The sequence below is a fragment of the Alexandromys fortis genome, unplaced genomic scaffold (genome assembly GCF_014885135.2).
Source record: "Alexandromys fortis isolate MF-2015 unplaced genomic scaffold, M_Fortis_MF-2015_v1.1 scaffold_17, whole genome shotgun sequence".
Taxonomy (NCBI): domain Eukaryota; kingdom Metazoa; phylum Chordata; class Mammalia; order Rodentia; family Cricetidae; genus Alexandromys; species Alexandromys fortis.
The window spans coordinates 14,934,696-14,960,577 of NW_026067896.1; the positions used below are offsets into that span (position 1 = coordinate 14,934,696).

Sequence of the window (25,882 nt, forward strand, 5' to 3'; positions counted from 1 at the left end):
TAGCCATTATGAAGCAGATTCTTCTCTTTTATTCTTTTTTTTTTTCTTTTAAATAACGACTTTGCCAAATCACTAAAACAACAACAAACGAACAACAGGGTCTATAGCCCAGGCTGGCCTCAAGCACCCAGCCAAAGATGAACTTCTGAGCCTTCTGGGTTAACAGGTGTGCACAGTGATGCCTACTTTATGCAGTGCTGTGCCTCAAACCCAGTACTTTGTAGATATATGAGAAACAAGCACACTACCGACTGAGCTCTGTCTTTAGCCCTTGCCAGAAGATACGGATAAAATATTAAGTGACCCGTAATGGCCGCAGTTGCCAAAAGCTTTTATGACAGGAAAACCGGGCTTTGTTTGCTTTGTTTTCTCTTCAAAAATTGAATAAAGGAAAACTTTCAAGTAAATATTTAAGGAAACGGAGTGGTGCTCTGCCCGCCCCTCCACGACCAACCCCATTCCCCCATTTAAGCAGATTGTTTAAAGCTTCCTGGGTGACCTGCTGAAGGGGTGGGGAGCAGAACTCTTAGTTTAACAGTGAAGCAGTGTGGAAGGCTGTAGTGTAACTTAGTGATGGACAGATGAAGGCACAGGCTGGCAGGCAGACCAGCTCCAGGGATGCAGGAACCCACCAGGAAGGGTCTTCTGGATACCACTAGGATGACACAGAGCTGTCCTTGCCTGTCTTCCCTGCAGAGTCAGAGTCCCAGGAAAGATACCATCCAGTGAGCATAGGCTGAAAAAGAACGTGCTTTGATAGAGTTATTAGAATACTGTATGAAATGGGTGCAGGAAAGCTTCTCTGGGGTAAATCAGGGAAGCCACCAGGATAGGAAGTATGGTTACCTGGAAGTCTGAATGAAGGGCTTCCCATATGAGGCCCCAGGCAGGGAAATAGTGCTTCTTAGTAAAGATGGCTAGAGACCACAAGAGCTGTGCAGTACATACAGAGTTCTCTGTCACATGCTCACCTGTTGGCCCTGTGAGCTTAGTCTTCTGTTTAAGTGGTAACAGCAACTTGAAAACATTCTGTTTTAAATGATTTTATTGCAGGTATGTTGGTTAGTCCTCTTGCTTCACAAGCATTTTAGGAATATGCTTGGAAGCCTTCAAAAAGTATCTAACCTTTGATTCAATAGTATTTTCTTTTTTATTATTACTTTTTAAAAATTATTTTTCCCCATCCCAGTGACAGTTTCCTCTTCCTCCACTCTTCCCAGTTCCTCCCACAACCTCCCTTCTTACCCCCTCCCATTCATTCCTTCTCCTTTCTCTTCAGAAAAAGGAAGGTCTCCCATTTATATCAGTCAGCCATGGCATTTCAAGTTGCAGTGTGAGTAGGCACCTCCTCTCTTATTAAGACTGGATGAGGCAACCCAGTAGAAGGGAAGGGTCCTAAAAACAGGCAACAGAGTCAGAGACAGCTCCTACTACTAGGAGTCCCAGAAGAAGACCAAGCTGCACAACTGTAATATAATGTGCAGAGTGCCTAATGTGCAGAGTGCCATCCATGTAAGTGCTCTGGTTGGTGGTTCAGTCTTGGTGAGCCCCATGAGCCCAGTTTAGTTGATTCTGCAGGTTTTCTTGTGGTGTCTGTCCTTACTCTAGCTCCCATAATTCTTCCTCCCTCTCTTCTCTGGATTTCCAGAGGTCTTCCTAATGCCCCCTTTTCTACAGGATTTCCAGAAGTCTGCCTGATGTTTGGCTGTGGGTCTCTGCATCTGTTCCCATTAGTTGCTGGGTGAAGCCTCTCTGACAATTGGGCTAGGCATGAATCTACAAGTCGAGCAGACTATCATTAGGAATCACTTCATTGACTTTCTTTCTTCTTTTTGCCAGACATGTTTGGTTCTATCCTTGGTTTCTGGGCTGTCCAGCCTCGGGTCCTGGCCTTGTAAGCAGTGTCATGGATGACACAGGTCCCTCTCAGAGTATGGGTTTCAAGCTGGACCAGTCATTAGTTGACCACTCCCATAGTTTCTTAGAAGCCTTCAAAAATCGGCTATCCTTTGACTCAACAGTATTTTCTAAAGTACAAAAATGTTTAAAGTACAACAGGGAAGTTTACAATCAAATGGAGCAAATTGCAGAGTAGTGTGCAACCTTTGGTAAGAACAAGGGCTGCATGGTGTCTGTTTTTGACTGTCAGACTGTGTAGAATCACCTGGACAGGAAATCTTTATGAAGTATGTCTAGGTTAGCTTAGCCTGTGAGAGTTTAATTGGATTAATTGGGACTGGGGAGATTCTCTCTGAATGTGGCAACACCATTTTGTTGGCGGGGCCCTGGACTAAATGAGAAGAGGAAAAGGAGCTGAGACTACCAGGAAGGTACGAGTTCCTTGCCCTCTGCTATTGACTGCAAATGTAACATGAGGAGCTACTTCAAGTGGATGTTGCCTTGACTTTCCCACAGTGCTGAGCCAAAATCCTGAGCCAAATAAAACTTCATTCCTTATGCTGCTTTTATCTCAGGGCAGGGTGGGAAACTGAGGCAGGAGGGATGTGGTAATGACTCAGCAGTCAAAGCACTGAACAAACACAAGGACTGGAGTTCAGATCCCTGGAGCCCACAGACTGTCGGTGCGCATGGCAGCCCCAGTGTTAATCGAGCACGGGAAGGTGGAAACAAGGGATCCCGGAGCAAGCTGGACAGTGAGACGAGGCTAGTTGGAGAGCTCTGGATTTGAGTAATAGACCTGCCTCAAAGGATAAGGTAGAAGAATGATCCAGAAAGATTCCAAGCAGCAACCCTGGGCTTCTACGTGCATGTATAAATGTAAGTGGTCCCACACATGCAAATACATGTACATATAAACACGCCACACACATAACACACAAATATGTGAAGAGAAAGACAAAAGGGAACAAGAGATATTTGGTGCCTGTAGTAGATCATTAGTTGAACTTTTTTTGTTCATTTGTTTGTCAAGATAGGGTTTCTCTGTGTAGCTTTGGAGCCTGACCTGGAACTCACTCTGTAGACAAGGCTGGCCTCGAACTCACAGAGATCTGCCTGCCTCTGCCTCCTGAGTGCTGGGATTAAAGGTGTGTGTGTACCACCACCCAGCCATTAATTGAGCTTTTAATGTAAATGAGCAGTGGAACAAAATAGGAGAAGTTAGAGAACTCATCTAGGTGTTTGATAGGAAAAGGTCTTGAGCTACATTGATCATCAGATACTAAATCAAGATGGAAAATGGCTTACTGGGTAGTGTCCAGTTTCTAGTGTGTTTCTGTGTAAAGTACATTGTCCACTGCTAAAGTATTTTATAGCAATAGCGGTTAAATAAACACTTAATATGTGTCAGGTACTAAAGATTTATTAGATTAAATTAGTTGGGAATTTCATCCCTCCCTCCCTTCTCTTTTGTTTGTTTTGTTTTCCAAGACCAAATTGATCTCAAACTCAGAAATCCACCTATCTCTGCTTCCCAAGTGCTGAGACTAAAGGTGTGTACCGCTATACCAGGCTTTGTTAGAAGTTTTTGATTTGACTTGTAGATGAAGAAATTGAGGCTAATAAGCTCAGAGGATAAAATTTAGTCTACATTTTCCCCAACCACAATGGTTGTCTTCCCAAACACAAGGCAAGGATATTCTACTTTTCTTGAGCAAAAACTGATCAAAGAGTCCCGTAGGAAGAGTGCAGAGTCTGCCTGAACAGTTGGTTCTGCCTCTTGCTCTTCCCAGACAGAGCTGCACTTGTGTTGGTTACCGAAAACCCTTCTATCGAGCAAGGAGGAGTGATAATGATGGAGTGAAAAACTCGTGGCCAGTGTTTACTGTTCACTGACTTCCAGGCTGGCAGCAGTAGTCATCTGGGTTGGTGTTGCCTTCCGTCCTTAGTACTAACATCTTCTTCCATAATATGCCAGTTTTTACCTCCCTCCAGTATAAGAATTAAACCTAGGGCGTCGGGCATGCAAGGCAGATCGTCTACCGCTTGGCTCCAGCCCACACCTTGAAGCTATTGTTTCTTTTCATCTTCATTGGGCTTATCTGTCACGGGTAGCACTGTTGCTAAAGATCTTGATCTACCATTTTTTTAATGCCCCATTTAAGCTCTCTTAAAGGTAATGAGTCAATCTGATAGGAATTTAATAGTCGACTATTGCTTTTCTGGGCAAATTCTAAATGTCAGCACAAGGCAGTATTTTGTTTTCTCAAACGTTTTGGTGGGAGTGTGAATACAAACCTCTTATCATAGAGCCAGCTTGTTCTGAAGGGGGCAAATAGCTGATGGGAATTCTTTCGTAGACTTGTCTGAATTTGTTAACTTGCCTGTGAGGTTTCTCTCAGGGCATACAGTGCCTGTGGGTATGAAACACATTGGTAAACGGCATTTGTTGGCTGCTGGGGTTTCAGGTTGCTTACTTAGTAGATAGAGGATAGCCACAGACAAAACATGCACAGTTCTTTACAGACTCTTTTTATTTTATCTTCTGGGTGTTCTGTTCAGGCCTCAGGTAGAGAGCCCTTCCCTTGCTTCTCTGTTCTGGCATTGTCATCATTTTTCGTGAGTTTCTTGAACCCGTCTTCCATTTATTCATTTGTTTTCTTCTACTTCTTTTCTTCCCTGTGTTCTTTGGTTCTGCCTTAGAGCACTATTCTAGTTTACACTTTATTGGGGAGGGGATGTCAAGACAGGCTTTCTCTGTGTAGCTCTGGCTGTCCTGGAACTCACTCTCTAGACCATCATGGCCTCGAATTCACAGAAATCCGCCTGCCTCTGCCTCCCGAGTGCTGGGATTAAAGGCATGCGCCACTGCTGCCTGGCCTAGTCTGCACTTTTAAAGTACATTATTTGTAACGCCTTATCTATTTACCAGTGTTCTTTAATTATACAGATGGTTCTATGTCTTGTTCTGATCTGTTTCATCTCCCAGCCTGTGTTAGGTGTCATTCATATTGTCCCTCGTGTCTCTAGATGGTGCCTCTGACTGCCATCTACTCTAAGGTGTATCTGGTTTTGTCGAGATGTGCTCTTGTCTCCTCAGCTGCTCATCTCTGAGTCCTAGTCATCACGTGAACATGTATGTAGTATGGGCGTGTGTGATGCTGTTCTGGGGTTATATTTTCTGGTCCAGTTCCCAGACCATGGTAACTTAAGTCTACCATGCTCTCCACAGTGCTCTATCTACAGCCCTCTCAGCCCCGAATGCACATTTCTCCATTCTTGCCAACACCCACTCTTACTCAGCCTTGTGATTTCTTGCTGGTCTAATACACTTGCACACTAGCAGATGTCTTTCTCTGATAAGCAAGAGTTTTGACTGTCTACTCAAACCGCCTGCCAGTCCTCTGGGCATCCTCTTCTCTTAGTGGCTTGTTCATGTCCTTTGTCCATTTTCAGTGACCATTGCCATCTTTCCCTGCATATGTGTAAAGGTATTTCTATCTAGATAGTAATTCTTATTCATTTTAGACATGAATAAGGATTTAAGCAAGCCTCTGAAGTAAATGTCCAGCCTAGTTTGGATATTTAAAGTTCACTTTTCCATCTGTTACTTATTGATGTTTTTTTGTCTGTTCTTCCTTGATGCTGTGGAGTAAACCTGTGGCCTAGTGCCTGCTAGAGGTCTGTATTCTGTATGCATTTATATCATCTTCTAAATTTTGTCTCTGATTTCCTTTCTGGCTCCTGATTTTCAAATTGTATTTTGAAGAAGCATAATTTGGCTCAAATCCTGATGCTGTGCATCCATATCCATTTACCTTTCCTCCTCTACCCACTTTTGTCCTCCCTCCCTCCCTCCCTCCCTCCCTCCCTCCCTCCCTCCCTCCCTCCCTCCCTCCCTCATTACTGACTGTCCTTTTAGGGGTTGGCTGTAGACATTTGTTCTTTGACAATAAGTTTAGTAAGTTCTTCAACCCTGAGAATTTCATTTGCATTTAAGATTATGTTAATTAAATAGGTTGATTTTTTTTTCAGGAAGATAAACACTTTTGTCTGTAATCTTGTCATCTTCTCCAAGAACTTTGAATGTCCTTCCATTTTCTCAGACCTACATCCTTTTATTTCAGTTTTAGTTTTCTGCCTAGTGGTCTTGTGTGTTCTTGGTTGACTTTTTCCTGAAATATTCAAGTCAGAAAACAATCTGCTCTTGTTGTTACTCATCATGTCCTGGTAGTTCTGTGGACAGTGAACATTCCTTTGGTTGTTCCTAGAATGTCAGAAGCTCTGAGCTCTTTAGGTGGTCAGTTATGACCAAGCAGAAAAGGAAAAGGGAGAATGGAGTTGCAGCCAGTGGAGCTTGATTTCCTGCTGCCTGAACCTCCCATTGAGAAGGCAGTCATCATGAGGGTCAAGGATCCACTCTTCTCCTCCTTCACTATACAAAGGCAGGCTCTGCACTAGGCCAGATCTGTCCCTCCAGCCGCTCCTCTGGGCTCCTTTGCCACCTTGGTGCTTAGTTAGTCTTGTTCCACACCTATCCGTTGGCTAGAGTTGTGAGATTTATTTTCCAAAGACTGAGGATTGAAAGCAGCACAGGTCAGAAGTAGAGGAGAAATTGGGAAATGACTTGTTCTCTACCTTGGCTGCTTTTCCCAACTGAGGAGCAGTTACAGTGCCAAGAACATGTGGGAGAAGCTCCATCAATCCAGCGAGAGAGTCCGATACTTCTAGGATTTGAGGCTTAAATAATATAGGTCACTACCTGTTCACTTCGGTAGAGGTGATAGTTTTAACGGAAATGTAGTCTCCCTCTGCTTCTCTAGCTGGTTAAAGGCCAAAAACTTATAGACTGGGACAGAGAGGACCCCGTTTCTTAATGTGGTGTTCATGGTACCACCTGCCCTATCTGAGGCTTAGCCCAAATCAGTAGGCTAATCAGGTTGTATCTAAATCTTTGTGCCCTTGTTGCTATAAGCTTTAGTCCTCATAGACATCAGGGCATAGTCCAGTGTTGACTGCCTGGCTTTTCAAAGTACAATGGAGATAGTTCACCCTGCTTCCCATTCTCATTTTCATTCCCTTTTCACTCCTGCTTGTACTTCTTCCTAGATGGAACTGTAGGAGCTCTGTGGTCACAGTTCTTACTCACTCCTTCCTTGCAATTGCCTTTTCATCTAATACTCTTATGAGAATCATTTGTATTTGAATTATTTTGAAGAACCCACCGTAGATTCTGTTTGTTGTCCACACGGAGAGGTGGCGAGAACAGCGGTGAATGCTCCGTGTGGATCTGGGGTTACTGTCTACTGTTTGTAGGGTGTAGACATTCCATCTCTAAACTTTACTCTGAAGCAGATTTAAAAACATATATTCTTTCTTGCTATTCAGTAATATGAATTTGTAGACTATTAAGGAAATATAGCAAAATAATTTTCAAAACAGTAAAATTAATCTGTAAGCCCAGGGATAGTTCATTCTTGAATTGTTTATAATGTCTTATATTACCACTACCACTATGGATTTTGACTTAATTAACATTATGCTGAATAAACCTATTTCCATTCTGTTTTAAAAATGTACAAGAATTTTCCATATCATAAAAATATGTCTTGATAATATTTGTGATGGTCATTTAGTATTCATTTAATTCTGGTAGGTGAACTTCTCAGTGTGCATGTCACAGGAACATTCTAAATTGCTGTTTATAATACTTACTTAACGTGATATGAACTGGAGGCATAAGCAAAATAAGTTTGTTGATTTTGTAAATGCCATTATTTAGCACAGAGATCATGCTTTTTAGTAAAGGGGCAGAGAGTAAATACCTTGATTTTGTGGAACTGTTGAGTTTCTGTATTGCACTAATGTGACAAAAGCCATGAATAAATGGACAAGTGTTGTCCAGTAAAGCTTTATTTTCCGAACAGGCAGTGGTAATGCTAACCCATGGGCTGTAGTTTGTGAACTCTTCACTTACCACACGGTGAATTTTAAAACTAGTCTGGTAGGATGGCATGAGATTTTGGCAGGGAGAATGATGAGTGGCATGTAAAAGGCCACCACGTACAGAAATGGTGTTCTCATATCTAGGTTTTCACTGAGCAAATGGAACTCAAGAGTATATAGTTGAGAAGCAGAGCCAGTGGCCAGGGTCCTTGGCTCCTGCTGCTCTTGACATGTGGCCTCCTTGCTCTGCTTCTCTATTTAGTCATATGCAGCCCATCACGGGAGACTAGAAGGAATTCTGTCGGCAGTCTCCTTTGCTGCCGTGGGGTCACAGCCTATTCATTCTCCATGAATCTCCATGTTAGAACCATCAATGCTTCCTCCAGTGCCTGTGCTCAGAGATGGGTGTGCCAGGGCCATATGCTTTGATGGCTCTAATTGCTCAGGGCCTGGCCTTTAATGTGGGACCCTGCCATCACACAGAGGTTCTAGAACAAGCAGAGCCACTCTCTGTTGTTTCTCTGATGTATGCTCTCATCCTTAGGCTGCTATTCGAGTCAGAATCCTTCACCACGGTGTGCTATCGAAGCTTGTCTTGATTTCTGAGGCAATACCGATGATTAGGAGAGGAGGTGGACAAGGATGCATTACCCTCTCTCCCTGTTTGCCTGGCGTTGTCCCTCTGATTCTAGATTCTCTTCATCTCTGTGCCTTGGCTCCCCTTGATCTGCCAGACAGGAAAGATTTATTTTTGAAGATCACTGTGGAAGCCTTAGTAGTTCGCATGGCCACTGTTTTCAAAAGGCTTCTAACCCCTTCAGACTACATTATCTAATGTCCACATTCTCACAGAAATAGTAAAGGGCAGGAAAGGGAATTCCCCCTCCCTCTTGCTTCCAGTCACCTTCGGCCTTTTGCTGTTAGAACACCCACAGTAGAGAGGCAGGAGGAGGCAACCATTGGTAACAAGGATCCCTTTGGGATCGGAGCCATCCAAAGACTGCCAGGTCTCCCCTGTTGGGTAACTTATAAATAGAACATTTCCCCTTTTAAACCTGAGAAGGGTGGAAGCTTTAATGGGCATGACGCCTGGCCTCCTGTGCACTGGTCCACGAGGCAATCAGCTGAGTGCACCTTCCCTTCCAGCTTTCCGTCCTGCTTGCCAGGGATGGCCTGGGGTTCCTTCTTCATGCCGCCTGCTCCATCGGTACCCTCTTGGCCTTCTTCTCCCTCCTGGTGCATGCAGGCTTCTGTGACCATCACTTTCATCTTCTGAGGCTCAGGCAAGGGGCTATGCAGGTGCTGGCTCTCTGCATTTTGCCTTTTATTAGGAATCCCGCCTGTGACATGTTTGCTGTGGCTACATTGAGCTAGAATTATATTTAGTAAAGCAGTGACGTCTTAACTCTAGAGTGGCTTAGCTATGGGTAGAGCCTGGAGAGAGGGGGACTCACTCCTCAGATACCATATGTTCCCAGCTGTTTTGTGTGGTGAGACCATCTTCCAAGGACACTGTTGGCAGTAGGGCTCCTTGAACTTGCCAACAGGACTTCTTGAACTTGCCCAGACAGTCAGAAGCCCTTTTGCTTATCCTGGAAGACATTTCAGAAACCCATTCTTAGCTTTAGACCGACAGAGGCAGCCAGCATGTAACTTTGCCATGGCCTAATGTTTTCCTTTCCCTCGTGATATGGGCTCTGTATTGACAACAGGCTACAAGTTGGACTGGTAGGAACTACCTCCTGACACCCCAGATTGGACCTCAGTCAGGCAGCATGGTACAGGGCTGTAGATACCTCTTTAACCCCTAACGCAAGTGGAAGCTGAGACAGAGGTTGAAAAATTGTCCCTACTGTCACTAAGTCCAGGATTTTAGTTATTATAGTTAATGCCTAAAGAGTTCATACTACATATGGGACAGTGTTCTAACTGTTGAACATACCCTAATTACTTGATCACTGTTAAAAGAGCCATATAAAGGAGGTAGTATTATTGAGGAGGTAGTATTATTGACCTCATTTACAGATAACTAAGGCTTTGTCTAAGTGCATACTTACGGTCAACTCAAGTCATTTCTTCCCACCCTGATCAAAAATTTCAGATTGTACATCTTACCACATGTGTGTAAGGGTTAGCAGAGGCTGTGAGGTTTTGATTGGGGTAGTATTGAGTCATGTATAGGCACCCTAATTCATCCTAATGCTATTTCTGTAATGTATGACATTGGACTGGCTTTAGTACATACATCTTGACTTACCAGGTAAATTAAATAAAATGGGGTTACATAGCCTTTGCTTATGGTGCAGATGTAGTCATTAAGTATTGCTCTTTACTGTTATTATTATCAGCAACATCCTTATTTTTCTAAGCCATATCCATCTTTCAACTTCCTTAGAGTATCTTCACAGGCATTGCCTCATTTGGTTTGCCTATTGCCTTCATTTTAAAGGTGAGGAGAGTAGGTAAATGAAGGCTGGCCATCACACAACCATTGTGTGGTGACACCAAATATGAGGTTTTTGAGTCTGAATGTCATTTCTTTCTCCATCTCTGCTGTCCCAGAATTTTCTGTGACAAAAAACCCAAAACAACAAAAACAAAAACAAAACAAAGCAAAAAACCAATCTAACAGTTTTGGGACATCTGGAGGTAGAAGGTAGGTTTTTAAAAGATAGGAGACAGGGACCTGATAAGCAGAGGCATTTGGCTCTGTGTTTGAAATACTTATGTCTTCACGGATTTTTATTGGTTCAGAAGTCAGTACAATGCCCCTATAAGATCTTAATAAAAGGAATCATTCTCTGGAGGTCAGATGCCCTGGTCCTGATGATGCTGGTCATTGAGTGAACTCTTATGTTTCCAGCGTTGCTGTCCTGGTTTGGTGTTTTACGTCCCACAGAGGAACACTCTTTCTGGTGGTGGCTGTGTAGGCCTCAGCTCTGCTCTGCAACAGCTGACATGGTGCCCCCTGGGCCTCCTGACTCCTGCTGAGCAGTGGCACGCTTTTAGCAGCTGTCCTTGGGCCTCCTTGATTTAGACCGAGAGTTGAGAGGTCTATCCCAGGCAGGCGGTGATTTTTCTTTTCCTTCTCTTTATGTTTCTTTCTTTACTCTATCTCTCTTTCAGCTCAATTTTTTTTCTGTTTGTCCCCAGAACCTGGTAAGGAGGGTCAGTGGCTGTGTTTCCGGCAGGCAGGGAGGGAACGCTTTGATTGTCAGGGTTGATGCCTAGAGACCAGGCCATGAATGGCACCCTGTGAGTGCACACGTTTCATTGTATTAAGTCAGCTGCTCATCCCTTAATGTCTTTGGACATTTTATCTGTTGGTTCTTGGTCTCTTGGCTAGAAAAATATGAATTTTTTTTTTCATTCAGGAAACATGTATTGAAATAAAATCACAAGTAGACCAATTGAACCTCTGCCTTCATAAAACTAGACTTATTTTTAAACTTTTAATTGGAAAATTTTAACTGATATATAAAAAATTAAGCATGCACATTAAATGGGCTGGAGGATTTGTATACACTGTATAATTTGGAGGCTATCTGCTAGAGAGATTGACAACAAACTGTAAATAGGTAGAGCAGGGCATACTTTCTGGTAGAGGCGAAATTCATGAAGAACTAGGGGCTAGAGAATCAGGGAGAGGCACTTAGGTAAGGTGACTAGAGCCTCCTAAGCAGTGACTTTTGAGCAGGAACCTGGAGAAAAGAGGGAGGGATACATGTGAGAAGTTAACAGATGAGTATTGCCAACAAAAAAGGCCAACCACATGCAAACACAGTTAGAAGTAGAGATTGAATGGAGTTCTATGGGAGGAGGTCCGGAGGAGAGTGGCCAGGAAGGCTAGGACTAGACCAGTGAGATCATGAGATAAAATTGTGTTCTTAGCATTAGAGAAGCACCCCTTGTGGGGGAGGGGTCCTCAACCTGTGGGTTGTGATGACCCTTTGGGAGTTGTATATCAGATACCCTACATATCAGTTATTTAAGTTACAGTTCATAACTGTAATGTAACAGTTATGAAGGTGCAACAAAAATAATTTTATGGTTAGAGGGGTCACAACATGAGGAACTGTATTAAGTGTTGCATCATTAGGAAGGCTGAGAACCTTTGTGTTATAGAGTCCCAGCATTAGGAAGGCTGAGAACCTCTGTATTATAGAGTCCCAGCATTAGGAAAGTTGAGAACCTCTGTATTATAGAGTCCCAGCATTAGGAAGGTTGAGAACCTCTGTGTTATAGAGTCCCAGCATTAGGAAGGTTGAGAACCTCTGTGTTATAGAGTCCCAGCATTAGGAAGGCTGAGAACCTCTGTATTATAGAGTCCCAGCATTAGGAAGGTTGAGAACCTCTGTGTTATAGAGTCCCAGCATTAGGAAGGCTGAGAACCTCTGTGTTATAGAGTCCCAGCATTAGGAAGGTTGAGAACCTCTGTGTTATAGAGTCCCAGCATTAGGAAGGCTGAGAACCTCTGTGTTATAGAGTCCCAGCATTAGGAAGGCTGAGAACCTCTGTGTTATAGAGTCCCAGCATTAGGAAGGCGGAGAACCACTGCTCTTGAGCATTGTGATGAGACGAGGTGAATGGCCTGTGCTGACTGTCATTTAAGAATAGACTCTAGGGGACAAAAGTAGAAACATCTAGGAGATGATAGCAGTAGTCCTGGAAAAGGACTCTATAGGCTTGGGTTCTGGTATTAGCCATAAGTATAGCAAGAAGTGGCAGGGTTCTTGGTTCATTTTTGAGTTATCACATACAGGACTGGCTGATGGATTGGATACCGATGTCAGTTGGATGTGGGATAGGAAAGCCGGCAAGGATAATACTGCTGGAACATTAGAATGTGTTAGAACATGCTGCCTACCATCTCATCCATTTAGCTAGCTTGAGTATAGCACCAGCTTCAGACATGTGAGACATTAGCTCAGATATGTTCCTTGTGTGTCATCTTTATTGTTGCTTTTACATATACATATATCGCCTTCATTATCATCATTTTTCTTTAAATTCATTTTTTTAGCCTCCACTTAAGATGTAACTCTATCATGCAGTATATTTTATGTCAAACAGATTTCCAATACTTAGATACCTAGCTCTAAGAAATACTTGTAAATTTCTTGGAATTATTCCATATACCACAGTGGCATAAACTCATGTTTTGTATTAAGACCCAGCAGTTTTGGGTCCTTCATAATATATAGGAAAGGTAGTAGTATAGATGCTGACGGTTGAGTTAGTAATCATTTTTGTCTCTGGCAATGATAGTTTGGAGTGCTGGGTGCTTTCCAAAGAGCTCACCACCTACCAAAACACAATGTGTATGAGAGGGCTCAGGATTTGTGTTACAAGTGTACCTTATTTCTCTTGACTTCTGGAATTTATACTACCACCACAAGGAAAAGGGCAGGATCCAGAAACCAGATCCCTAGCTCTCTAACCTCTCTGGCTGGTGTGTGAATTCCAGCAGAAAATAGTATAGAAGAGAATGAACTCCAGACTTAGACTTAGACTTGGTTAAAATCATGGTCTCTGTCCTTACTGACCCAGTGACTTTACAAAGGGCCCTTAACCAGCTGAGCCTGTGTGAGGAATAAGATGATGATGATGAAGAAGAAGAAGGAGGAGGAGGAGGAGGAGGAAGAGGAGGAGGAGGAGGAGGAGGAGGAGGAGGAGGAGGAGGAGGAGGAGGAGGAGGAGAAGAAGATGATGATATGCTTTTAGTTCATAGCCCCAAGCAGTGTAGTCTGTCTTGGTAAGTGTTTGCTACTATTAGCGTTGTTACCACTTAGCCTCATGAGCCTGGTTTTTCTCATCATTAAAATTTAGCAGAGAGGTTGGGAAAAATCAAATTAGCTGTAGTTTATTAATTTATTTTCTAAAACTGTAATGTATTATCCCTCATTAGCATAAAAGCACAGCAAGCAGTGATTAGTGAGAAAAGTCACAATATTTACCCCATGGGATTATCATAAGAATCACACGAATGTGGGTGCAAAGACTTTCATCTGCTGCAAAGTTTGATTGAAATATTAGCATGTAGTAGCATCAAATGTTGATGGTATTGAAAATATCAGTATTTATTGAGCAGCAAGTAAATCCCAGTTGCTATCCATTTCAATGGGTCTTCATGACACTTGGTGAGTTGTCCTCACTTTAAAGACAGGGAGATGAGTGATATGGGGTGAAACACCTCAACCCAGTTACTCATTTGGCCATAGGCAGCAGGAATAAAATTCTATCCCGGGTCTGTTTGGCACTAAAGCTCTTCATTCTCTTTGAGTTCTACACTGCTTCTGTCTATGTGATTCATGAGTATTAAAGTTGGTTTGCATTGTTTGAGTGCATGCTGGCAAGGAAGCAGAGAAATATCTAGCTTTAGGTATGGGGGGGCAGTGGAGCAGAAAGATATCCTAGGGTCTTGCTCAGAACTGTGGGACATTTCCAAAACAGAGAGTTTATATCTAGGTGATTGAGAAACATTTTGCCAGCATTCCCTAGGTCCCACGGTAAGATTCTGATAGCTGCCATCACAGGGTTAACAGCCTGGGGAGCTCTAGGCTTCTAGGTCTTAGTACTATTACAGAAAGGTCGTGAACCTCCCTGGTCCTCCCTCTGAATATGAAAGTATTCCCTCATACATAATCATCCTCTCTGTTGCATGCTTTGACCAGCACAGGTTTTATTTTTTCCTTTTCCTTGGACTCATTTTTTTTCCCTAAGGCAGTGGGGTGTGAATGTGTGTATCATAGCATCGCTTTGTATTGATACAGGAAGGAAATGGTTAGATCAGTCCATTAAAATATTAACCTTTATATCCTCAGAAAGGGTGAGAAGGCCAAAGACAGGAAGCTTAAATAACCCCCTACTCTCCTAGGGCTTATCTCTTGGAATGTAAAAGGTCATTTTGACCTGCCACTCTGTCCCTCAGCAACTCCCATGATTCAGTTGCCAATTAACCTACCACAAATCCAAAGTGAAAAGATTCTCTCCTCCTTTCTCATTTCATGTTCAGCGCCATAGTGCACAGTAGCAGAGATACAGCAGGGAATGGAACTGATAAGTAGAGGTTTTTACCAGCCATTGTCTTCATGATTGCGTATTTTAAATTTGGTACTTACCATTGTTTTTCAGACCCACACAAATAAATATATGCTTGACACCTGTTCTGTCTATCTTGAGAGAGCTTGATGAGACACAATAGGGTATTAAGTTAGGAGGGGAGATTAAGGAGACTTCTGGAGGAGTTCATACTTAAAAAGAGTTCTGTATTAATTATGCCAAGGGATTTAGGTTAGACTCACGCGAGGTCTGGAGAATGTGGTTGATCAGATTCTGGAAGAAATCCAGAGTTGTGAGGTGCTAAGAGCTAGGAGAGTGGCCTCTGAGGAGGCTGGAAAAGCAAGCTGGGGCCTGGCCACAAGGCTCTGCTGCCTTCCTGTGCAGGATTTGTGTTCCCTCCTGAGCAAGGTTGACACTGAGTTAGAATGCTAGGGCATAGGTTGAATAAGTAAGCTAATAGTGTAAATATCATTGAAGAGTAAGAATAGGAGTGCTCTTGCAGTTCCTTGAAGCAAGAAATGGGCGTAAGATGCTTTTGTTTTGTGTTGAAAGCCTAAAATGAGTCTGACTCATAGAAGGACAGCCATACTTATGCATGGAGTTGAGCTGTTGGGCCAAAGGCATATGGCATCAAGCCTGTTGGGTGGATTAGCTCAGTAAAGATGATAAATGCTGTAAGCTTAAGATATCATGGACATTCTTTTAGAGAATGAGTGGATATAATTTGTTTTAGAATCAATTGGACAAGCCAGGGTTGAGAAGAGTAAACTGGTTAGATGGAATGTGACAATGACAGATTGGAAGTAGGGAGGCAACATGATTTTGTTTTTTAAGATTTATTTATTTATTAATTATGTATACAGTGTTCTTGTCCACACGTGTGCCTGCACACCAGAAGAGGGCACCAGACCTCATTACAGATGGTTGTGAGCCACCATGTGGGTGCTGGGAATTGAACTCAGGACCTCTGAAAGAGCAGCCAGTGCTCTTAACCTCTGAGCTATCTCCCTGGCCCTGTAACATGGGTTTTTGTTTGTTTGTTTGTTTGTTTAATGAAGGGGCCAACAAGGTAATGGAAAGCTAGTAAGGAAAAAAGAAGAACTATGACAAGGCTAGCTCAGAGGCCACCGCAGTCACCCTGGCAGCAGCTAACAGAGGTAAGACTGCCATGGAGAAGAGATGGCATACTGCCCCTGTATGCCTCTGCTCCCATTCTCAGCAGTAGGTCAATTCTTTGGCTCCCAATGGAGAATGAACATGGGGACACGGGTAGAGTAAGTTAGTAGTCAAGTCTTAATTCAGCCCTTAAGAAAACAAAATTGGAGTACTTCCTCCAGAGTGGAAGCTCACCAGTCTACGCAGCAGCCTCAAAGGGCTAGTCTCCTAACAGGCAGAGGCCTTTTCAGACTTTGTTGTTTTCCCTACCATGCCTGTACTTCCTCTGATCAGGTCAGCTTGGGTATCTCATACTTCTTGACAAGCCCTCTTATTTATTCAGTGATTTAACCCTATCATTGCTTTTCATTGGATTGGAACCAAGACAGTGATGTTGGAGTGAGCTAGACAAAACTGAGAAACATTAAGAGGAACGATGAAAAGTTGGTAATGATTTGGATATGTAAGCGAGGTGGAAAGGAAGGGAGATGCTCATGGTTTTGTTAGAGTTGTCACATACACACGCTACCGCCACTGCCACCACCACCTGCACAGTTAAAGATGAGAGGAAGTTATTTCATAGGTACCAGAAGCTTTCAGTGGGATATTTTTATTTTTACATTTTTTTTATTCACACTACAACAGTGGTAGTTACATTAGAACTGTGTTTTTCTATCTGGACCACCAGTCTCCACCTTTTAGGCAGAAAAGGGATTGATTGTACCTTACCTGGTGTTGTTCTTATTGTCTACTGTAGTAAAACATTTCTGATTCGCCTACCTCCCCCTCCTGGAATTCGTATTGGTGCAGCAACCCGAAGCCGCATCACTGTCAGGCCCCCTCCCGGGTTTGCCCTGAGATGCACCAAGCTGACTGAACATGTGCCCAGCTGTCCTGTTTGCACATATTCTCACAGTGCTTCTACAAAGTGGAGTTGTCGGACCCCGACCCTTTCCTTTCTCAAAAAAAGAGAGACCAGAGCATGGCTTTAACGGTTGTGATGAAAGTTCGGATTGTGGCACCTTTCTGACTTGGGAAGTCAGCCTGTGTCTTCTGAGTGCACTCTGCCAACATCAATTATACCACATCGGTGTTGGCTGCTGATGTAAACCTGAACCCAGGGAACTTGAGGCTAAGGGAGGATGAGAAGCCAAGTTTTAACTTCATCCCAGGATGCTGAGTCTGGGAGCTACAGATCCTACATCAACTCATTGCTAGTCAAATTAACGGAATGATGCAAACCTAGTAGATATTTAATGAGAGATTATTTCTGGAGATTATAAGGATACAGAAATTGCAAATAAATCCCTGACCTTTTCTGAGCCTTGGCTCAGTGAATGGGCTGAATCACCTGCTTGAGGGGATTAAGGACAGCCGCTTCCATCTGGCGGGCTACTTTCTCAGTCATTGGCAAACTCAGCTCCATGGTGATAGTGTTTCAGACCTTTTAGTGGGAATTCACTTTGCAGACTAGATCTCGATTGCTTAATTAGGAACCCAGTGAGCAAAAGTAAGAACTAACATTCTGCTTATGTATACAGTGGGGTCCCTGCCACATTAGTGATACCTAGTCCAAAGTTAAATAATATGTAGATGTTAATTATTAATAACACCATCATGATGTCAGCAGGAACCTCAAGTTGATGAGAATAGATATCAAACTCTGTGTGTGTGTGTGTGTGTCCGTCCCTGCACGTGTGTTAAGGAAAGAGAGAGGACCAAGAGAAGATGGAAAAGTGCAGCAAAGTGGTGATGCAGAAACTTGTATCACTTCTAGTTTAGAGAGTTAGAACAATGGTTGCTGAAGTGTATTTCCTGAATTCTTGGGAGTCTTGTTTACAAAACTAGGTAGGTAAGACAGTACGCAACTGTAATAAACTAGGCTCAGCAGAGTTAACCCGAGCTCCTGTTTGGCTCCACAGCATGGAAATGCTATGTTCATTTGACAACTAAGCTATACTGATTAAATACAGCGTTACCTGTAAGGTAACTGTAAGACATTTTTCTTTAACATCAGTATAATGAGGGTTTACTTGCTTTTAACAAATGAGGGAAATTGCTCCAGCATAGGGAAAGCTAATCTGAACATTGAGTTTGCGTGTATGGGGGGTGGGGCGGGCTTTGACAATTTCAAAAACATTATAGTTAATGTAAGTTGGTAAGTTGGTAGAATTTAACTTTTTCTGGATATATCTGGAAAGTTCCATTGTATTTTCTTTCTTCCATGTGCCACTTGCCTAGAAATGACTTTCACTTCCTACTTGACCTGATAGGTTATCTAAGCACTGGGGCCTTCTCTCTCAGTTGCCAAATTCTTTCCAATTTTCCAAAACGTTTGTTGTTTTTGAGGTAAGGAAGTAGTTTTTGTCCAAGATGAAGTTCTCCTATGTTAAAAAGAAAATTATGTTCACAAGCCTGTCCTTAAAACATCCACGTTCAGACCCTGTCTCCACAGCTCTCAGTAGTCAGTGCACAATGGTAGTTCTTTCCCCGGATTTCTAACCCCTTATCTTTAGAAAGATACTTTGAAGTCCCCAAAAACAAAGTAAAGGCTTCTGGTGACTACAGAATAACAGTTACAAATACTTTGGAAAATTCCTTAAGCAGAGAAAGATAATTCCCTGCCTGACACTACATTCCCAGTGGCTGTGTTCTGAGTACTTCATGTAAGAATGAGGATTGTCCCCTGCACACAAAAAGATGCCTAGTGTCCTTAGTCACCTGATGCAGAACAAAACCAAAGCAAGGAAACTCTGATACCACTGGGATGAAAAGAACAATAGTGAATGCCAACAGGGATGTCCAAAGAGATCAAAATGATGCATTCATACAGGCTATGCGCACTGTATGGCTGATCACCAAAGCTTGGGTTGAAGTTCTGTGGATGGCCGGGCTCCTTTTTGTTACAGTTTCCCCAGGGGAACATTGTTCCTGTGGGTTGTTTCATTTTCTGAGTGGCGCTGGTAGGTGTTGGAAGAGATGGAGGACCCTTTGCCCCTGCTGTTGGGCTATGAAGAGGGGCTCTACTGTTTCTGGGGCTCAGGTAGAGTCTTTGTCCTCAGCCCTTTCAATGTTCATCTGGGTTATCTTTCTTTCCTTCATTTGCCTATTGATTTCTCACTTTTTCTAGTCACCAGAACAGAATTATACTTTAATCCAAAGTCATATTTAAAGCAGTTTGCTGATCTGGCCCCTGGAGCAAGTCTCCACACGTTAACTTGGCAACATGAGTCATATTTCACTTTTTCAAGCCTCAGTTTTTTTTCATCTGTAACACAGAGCTAATAACACTATCATTCCAGGTGATTTGCTGGAGTTACAAAACATAGTCTAGGTAAAGCACTTAACTGGTTTGTTTAAAGCATTTCATGTTTGCTTTATGGAGCAGACGGCAAGCAGTTCTTCCTGTGGCTCCAACTGGAGGTGTCTGCCACCTTGTGCTGCCATTTCTCGTTAGACACTGAGACTAGTGCCAAAGTTACTGCGAGAACTAAGATAATACACGCGGAACACTAGCATGTATGTGGCATGTGGTAGGTCCTCTATCAGTACCACCCGATTTTAAAGTGTTATTCTACTTTTACTTATTTGTCCTCACATAGGGAAGGGGAGAGAGCCTGTGGCCACACCATGTGGGTGGCTTCCAGTGTGTAAACCTTGCAGTGAGTTGGTTTGCACAAGCAAGGCCTGACTGCACTTCTCTTGTTCTTTCAGCCGCACAGTTGGACAGCATCGGCTTCAGCATAATAAGGAAATGCATCCATGCGGTGGAAACCAGAGGTAAAGTAGTCTAACAGACGGCGTTGTTCTCACGGAAGGGGGGCAGCAGACATGCTACCTGCTGCTTCTCATTTTAAGGAACTCGTTAACCCTCCTGGTGCCACTGTGGCTGTTTCTACAGGTCACATTGGTCTGAAGCAGGGGTTGTCCACCCATTTCACGTCATCTTTGTCTCTGGTTGATCATGAAAATGTCTTACATGTATTTAAATAGAATTCTTAGGCATATGGAAAACCGTTCTAAAACTCAGTTATTATTAAAATAATTGAAAATATAGCTGCAACAGACTGGTATAGATGCTTCTGCATTAACAAGTTATTTAGTAAGTTATAGTGGTGGGTATCATAACTGGCATAATCTGGAAGTTGCTATATTGCAAGCCTTCTTGACCATTGTAAGAAGCTAGGAAAATATCTGTGATTATGCACTGTGTTGTGGGTACTGTGAATACCACTGTGATTTGTTGTCTCCATTCATAAGGGAAGGAAGTGTGCAAAGTCAGCGATAGTGAAAATAAAGGCTGCTTTCCCATCCAGTTCATAGATCCCTGGACTCTCCAGGGATTCACTTAGCATCTGTGGACCCCAAGTGAAGGATCTTGGTCTGCAGACCTTGACTGGAGAACCATCGAGGACAGAGAAGGAAGGGATAGCTTACCTACTCCTCATTGACATTTCCCAGGTCTATTGGAACAGGGAGGGCATTGAGATGGGGAGGCTGGTTCGCTGCAGTCTCTTACAAGCCAGGGCATTGTAGAGTTTTAAGTGCCCTGGTCCTTTGTAGCTCTGAGGAAAGCTGTTAGCCTTCTCTCCACGAACACTGATCAGAACCATTGTCAGAGATTGAGTCTCTTTATTCTTCAGCCTTCTACCTGCTTGCTCTTTTTATTGGTTTGAAAGAAATTCTGTCTTTTTTTTTAAATTTATTTATTTATTTATTAAAGATTTCTGTCTCTTCCCCACCGCCGCCTCCCCTTCCCCTCCCCCTCCCCCAATCAAGTCCCCCTCCCTCGTCAGCCCAAAAAGCAATCAGGGTTCTCTGCCCTGTGGGAAGTCCAAGGACCACCCACCTCCATCCAGGTCTAGTAAGGTGAGCATCCACGAAACTGCCTAGGCTCCCACGAAACCAATAGGTCCAGTAGAATCAAAAACCCGTTGCCATTGTTCTTGAGGTCTCAGTAGTCCTCCTTGTCCGCTATGTTCAGCGAGACCAGTTTTGACCCAGGCTTTTTCAGACCCAGGCCAGCTGGCCTTGGTGAGTTCCTGATAGAACATCCCCATTGTCTCATCCTGAGTGAGGTAAGCCAGACCCAAAAAGAGGAACATGGGATGTTCTCACTCATATTTGGTTTCTAGCCATAAATAAAGGACATTGAACCTATAATTCGGGTTCTTAGAGAAGCTAAATAAGAAGGAGAACCCAAAGAAAATCATATAGGCATCCTCCTGAATATTAAACTTCATCAGGCGATGAAAGGAGACAGAGACAGAGACCCACATTGGAGCACCGGACTGAAATCTCAAGGTCCAAATCAGGAGCAGAAGGAGAGAGAGCACAAGCAAGGAACTCAGGACTGCGAGGGGTGCACCCATACACTGAGACAATGTCTTTTAAAGCAGAATTGTAACCTTACTAGTGGGGAAATAGAAAGGGAGAGTGATACACACACAGACGCACACACACACACACACACGGGTAGGGGCTGGGAGTAACAAAACCTCTTGAGTTCTTGTGCTTATGTGTCCTATAGGTTTCTCTTTCCAAAGAAGTTACATTAGCATATAGAATCAGGGATTTGTTTTTGTTTTTAATGTTTGATTATTTCTGCTTGATCCCCTTCAGCAAAATACCAAGACAGGTTGTTAATAGTACACAAGATATACTAGAAAATGTCAAATAAACATAATTGGAAATTGAACTTGGAAAATAAGGATGTTGGTCATGTTGAACCAAAAGAATGTTTATACAGTGATGTGGTTAAAATTCAAAACTGGAAACCAATCAAATGCCTCAAAATTTCGTTAAATCAAGGGTGGTTCGCTTATGCAGTAAAATATTGTCAATGACTAAAAATAGAAATTTACTTTTTAGGGGTGAGGAGTGGATATGGAGGGACCGGTAGGTGAGCGGGGTTGGGGACATGATGTGAAATTCCCAAAGATTCAAAAAAGAATTATGTTTGAAGCAAAAAAGAAATAGATTTTATATCAGCCCATATTTAGTGCATTAAATCGAAAATACAATTTACAAACAAACTGGCCTGCTTGAGCCCGTCCTGTGGTGCCCACCAAGAGGGCATCCTCTGCACAGGTCTCAGTGTCACGCTAGTGGCACTCTGCTTTCTTTTACTTTCATCATTTTATTTTCTATTTGCCTTAGCTATAATCTATACGTTTCTAATGAGCTTATAGGTCTAAGGTAATTTTTAAAGAGTTTATGTTTGCTTTTCATTTTAAAGGAAAAGGATGCAACCTGTGTGTTAGACTATAATCCTACTGCCTGTTCAGAGGGCTGAGAGATTAGAGAGTTGGGAGTTACAGACCAGCCTGGGTTATAGAGTGAGACACTAACTCAGAAAAGACATAAATAAGGAAAGGAGAGACGAACAGGAGAACAGTTGTGATTAATAAAGGCAGAATCATACATATAAGCAAGTGTCCTTGCTAAGGTGGGCTGTGTGCTCATTCATTTTTAGCCCCCAAACCAAGAAGGAAGCCTAGTCACTTAAAATTCTTGTCAGAGTCTGGTATTGAAAGCCTCGTATGCACCATAAGAAGTTAAGAATATGCCGGGCGGTGGTGGCGCACGGCTTTAATCCCAGCACTCGGGAGGCAGAGGCAGGTGGATTTTGAGTTTGAGGCTAGCCTGGTGTACAAGAACTATTTCCAGAACAGGCTCCAAAGTTACAGAGAAACCCTATCTCGAAAAACAAACAAACAAACAAACAAACAAACAAACAAAGAAGTTAGGAATATGATATATACTTGAGAATCCATGGAAGATACTAAGAGAAGTGACATGAACTAACTTTCACATTAACAAGTTCGCAAGGGAACTGGAGAGGAATGCTCTAGTTTCTGAACAGTTCTAGATATGATGGGCCGGGGACGGCAAGAGAAAAGCCATTTTTAATCACTTGGTCTAAATGATCTCCTGTTGGAGCTGAGGAGACAGAGTATCAGTAAAGCATGAAGTCTTAAGCTTGATCCCCAGCCCTCTCTCCTTTCCACAGAAGATCCCTGGGGCTCACTGGCCATCCAGTGAACCTGAGTTGATGAGTTCTAGGTCAGTGAGAAACCCTGTTTTGAAGGAGGCGGATGACATTCCCGAGGATGAAATCCGAGGTTGTCCTCTGGCTGCCGTATGCATGTGCATGCATGTAGACGCACACACATGACCAGGCTCAGACATTCGCATACATTCACACATGCATGCAAATTGCCTTCTTTTCTAAGTGCCTAAGTGGTACAGCCCATGCATTTTAGTGAACAGAAGTTCTGTAGTTTGAAATTCTGTCTTTGTTTAAGTATTTCAAAATAAACACCTTTGCTCTGTGATGAATTTTCTGATTTCTCAGTCTGAACTAGTATTCCCTAAGATGGAAAATGTTTCCACGCTTCAGTATTTTTATGTTGTGTATAAAAATAGAAAGTCATTTATCTTCTGTGAGTGACTTTTTAACGTCGTGTCATTTTGAATTTTTAAATGTAAGAACTGGTTAACTATGATGCTTTATAATAATGTATTTTGCACCTTGAAGAGTCTTTATCTACTGCCGTTGTCAAGGGAGGGGGAAGTATCTTCCCTGCTGATGACCGAGCTAAGGTGAGGCCTGGAGTGCGCAGCACATCCGTGAGTCCTAGACAGCTGCGCCAAATCCCACTCCTTTGCTAAGAGCTGAGCTGAGTGACAGGGAACTTTAATTACAGCAGCTTTTAGAAGGACAGAGAAAATGAAGGAAAAACAGAAGAGCATTTGGCCTTGTTGGCCTGACTCGTGTTCCAGTGTTCATCTAATTAAATCCTCATCTTTTCTCCTCTCAGGGATCAACGAGCAAGGACTCTACCGAATCGTGGGGGTCAACTCCAGGGTGCAGAAGTTGCTGAGTGTCTTGATGGGTGAGTACAGCAGGGACTTCGCCAGGCAGGTTTTTTGGGCAGCCTACACCAAGATTTTCAGCTTCCTAGGTAGCCTCTGGGGTAGGAATCAGGATACGCTGATGCCCAGAAATCTGTCTTGCTTGCTAGTGGTGGCTGTGGGCATTAGCAGAAGAGTTTCAGAGAGGGCCTTTGCAAGGTTAAAATGAAATGGCAGAACTGAACACCACACCCAGTCTTCAGACTCAGCACCCCAGTCCAAGTGCTGCTTGGTCATTCATGTGACTGCCACACCCTACACTGTCTTTAATAGCTCATGACTCCTTCTGCCCTCTTTTGAGGCAGGTATTCAATAGGACACACCCAATGCCCAAGAAAGGACATCTTTCGAGCCTGGATGATCTAGGGGCCTCATGTGCCTCAGACTGAGGGTGTCGTGTAACTCTCAGATAAAATGTTTGTGTATGCAGATAAAACTCATGATTCCCTTTGCTTTTAGACTTCAAGCCGTCACTTGAAGCAGTAGAGGCGCCTCTGTCCCTGGCCGATGTATAAATAGAAAGCCACCCCTCCAAATGTGCAGTATTTGAATCAAAATCCATGAGCCAAAGTTGCCTAGGCTGCAGATATCCTGTATTTTTAGCTATGCAGCCAGCTTCAGTGAGTCACATGGATCTAAATGGCAAACAGATCAAATTTCATAGATCCGTGGCCGTTGTCCATGTCCACAAAAACCTGAGCCTGGTACTTGTGAAGATTAACTCTCATTCAGGCCTCTAACTTGGTGTTACAGGCAAGGGCCTTTCTTTTGTGTTTGTCCCTTCTTTTGTCATTCCAGCGTCTGAAAATAGCCTTTATATGTGCAAAAATCTATTCCTTTATATGGGCCAGAGGGAGCCACTCACTGCTGTGCTTAAAAACTCCACAGTGTTATGAACGAGACCTGTTGTTTGAAACCATGGTATTTGGGAGGCAAATCCACACTTAGTTTTCACTTTTCAGTTCAGATTTGGGATACAGTTAGTTCATTATTATTATTATTATTATTAATTATTTATTATTATTATATAATTGCAAGATACACATGCATTGTACAAAAACAACAGTAATGGATCTTTCGTATCTTTTCCCCAATTCTCTCCAATGATAGCATCATACCAGGCTGCATTTCAGTACCATAACCAAGCTACTGGCATTTCTATAGTCAAAATGCAGATCACTTCCACCCCTCCCCCCATAATGGCCTTATGATACCTCTTTATATCTACTCTTTGCCTCACCTCCTCACACAGTCCCTAACCATGGTGACCAGAAGTCTATTCTTTTTTTCCTTTTAATTTGTGGCCTTGAAATTACTTGTTATATAAATAGATTAATGAAATATTTTAGTTTTTATGATTGAGTCTCTTTTTGTGAGCCTAATTATTTCCAGATTTGCCCAGCTTATCTGTATCATTACGTGTTCATTTCTTTTAACTACTGAGTCATATTCCCTTTCATGGGCATACCACAGTTTAGACCTCCATTGGCTACAGGTCTTCTGGGCGGTTTCCACTTTTGGCTCTAATGAGTAAAGCTGCTATAGATATTTTAATAGAGGATTTTTGTGAAAGTGTATGCTTGTTCTCAGAGGATAAGTGCCTAAGAGTGATTTTGTTGGGCCAAATGTTGATATGGCTTAATTTTGAGAAAGGCCAATATAAGGAAGAATTAAGAGTTTAATATATGTAAACACCTAGTTGTGTATTATGTAGCAACTACTGCGACCTGGATCTGGAGGTGGAATAGAGAAGGAAAAAGAAGAAGAATTTGGACTGAGCAAATACAAACCATGGCATGCCAGAGCCTGTTGATGTTGTGCGGTTATTCTTTAATATCTGAGAGAGCTACTTGAGGCTAAAAGAGGCAGTTAGCGCTGAACAGCTAAGGAGGTCTTTTCTAAG

General features: G+C 42.8%; 1 protein-coding gene across 9 annotated transcripts in view; it reads left to right on the forward strand.

Annotated features, from left to right (window-relative positions):
• Arhgap26 (Rho GTPase activating protein 26) overlaps positions 1–25,882 on the forward strand; it is a 1,368,274-nt gene that overhangs the window by 1,190,836 nt on the left and 151,556 nt on the right. For all 9 annotated transcript variants that reach the window (XM_050161399.1, XM_050161408.1, XM_050161390.1 and 6 more), the window contains 2 exons: positions 19,777–19,842; positions 23,886–23,960. In XM_050161399.1, coding sequence (XP_050017356.1) covers positions 19,777–19,842; positions 23,886–23,960 — 141 coding nt within the window. The remainder of the gene's footprint in view (positions 1–19,776; positions 19,843–23,885; positions 23,961–25,882) is intronic.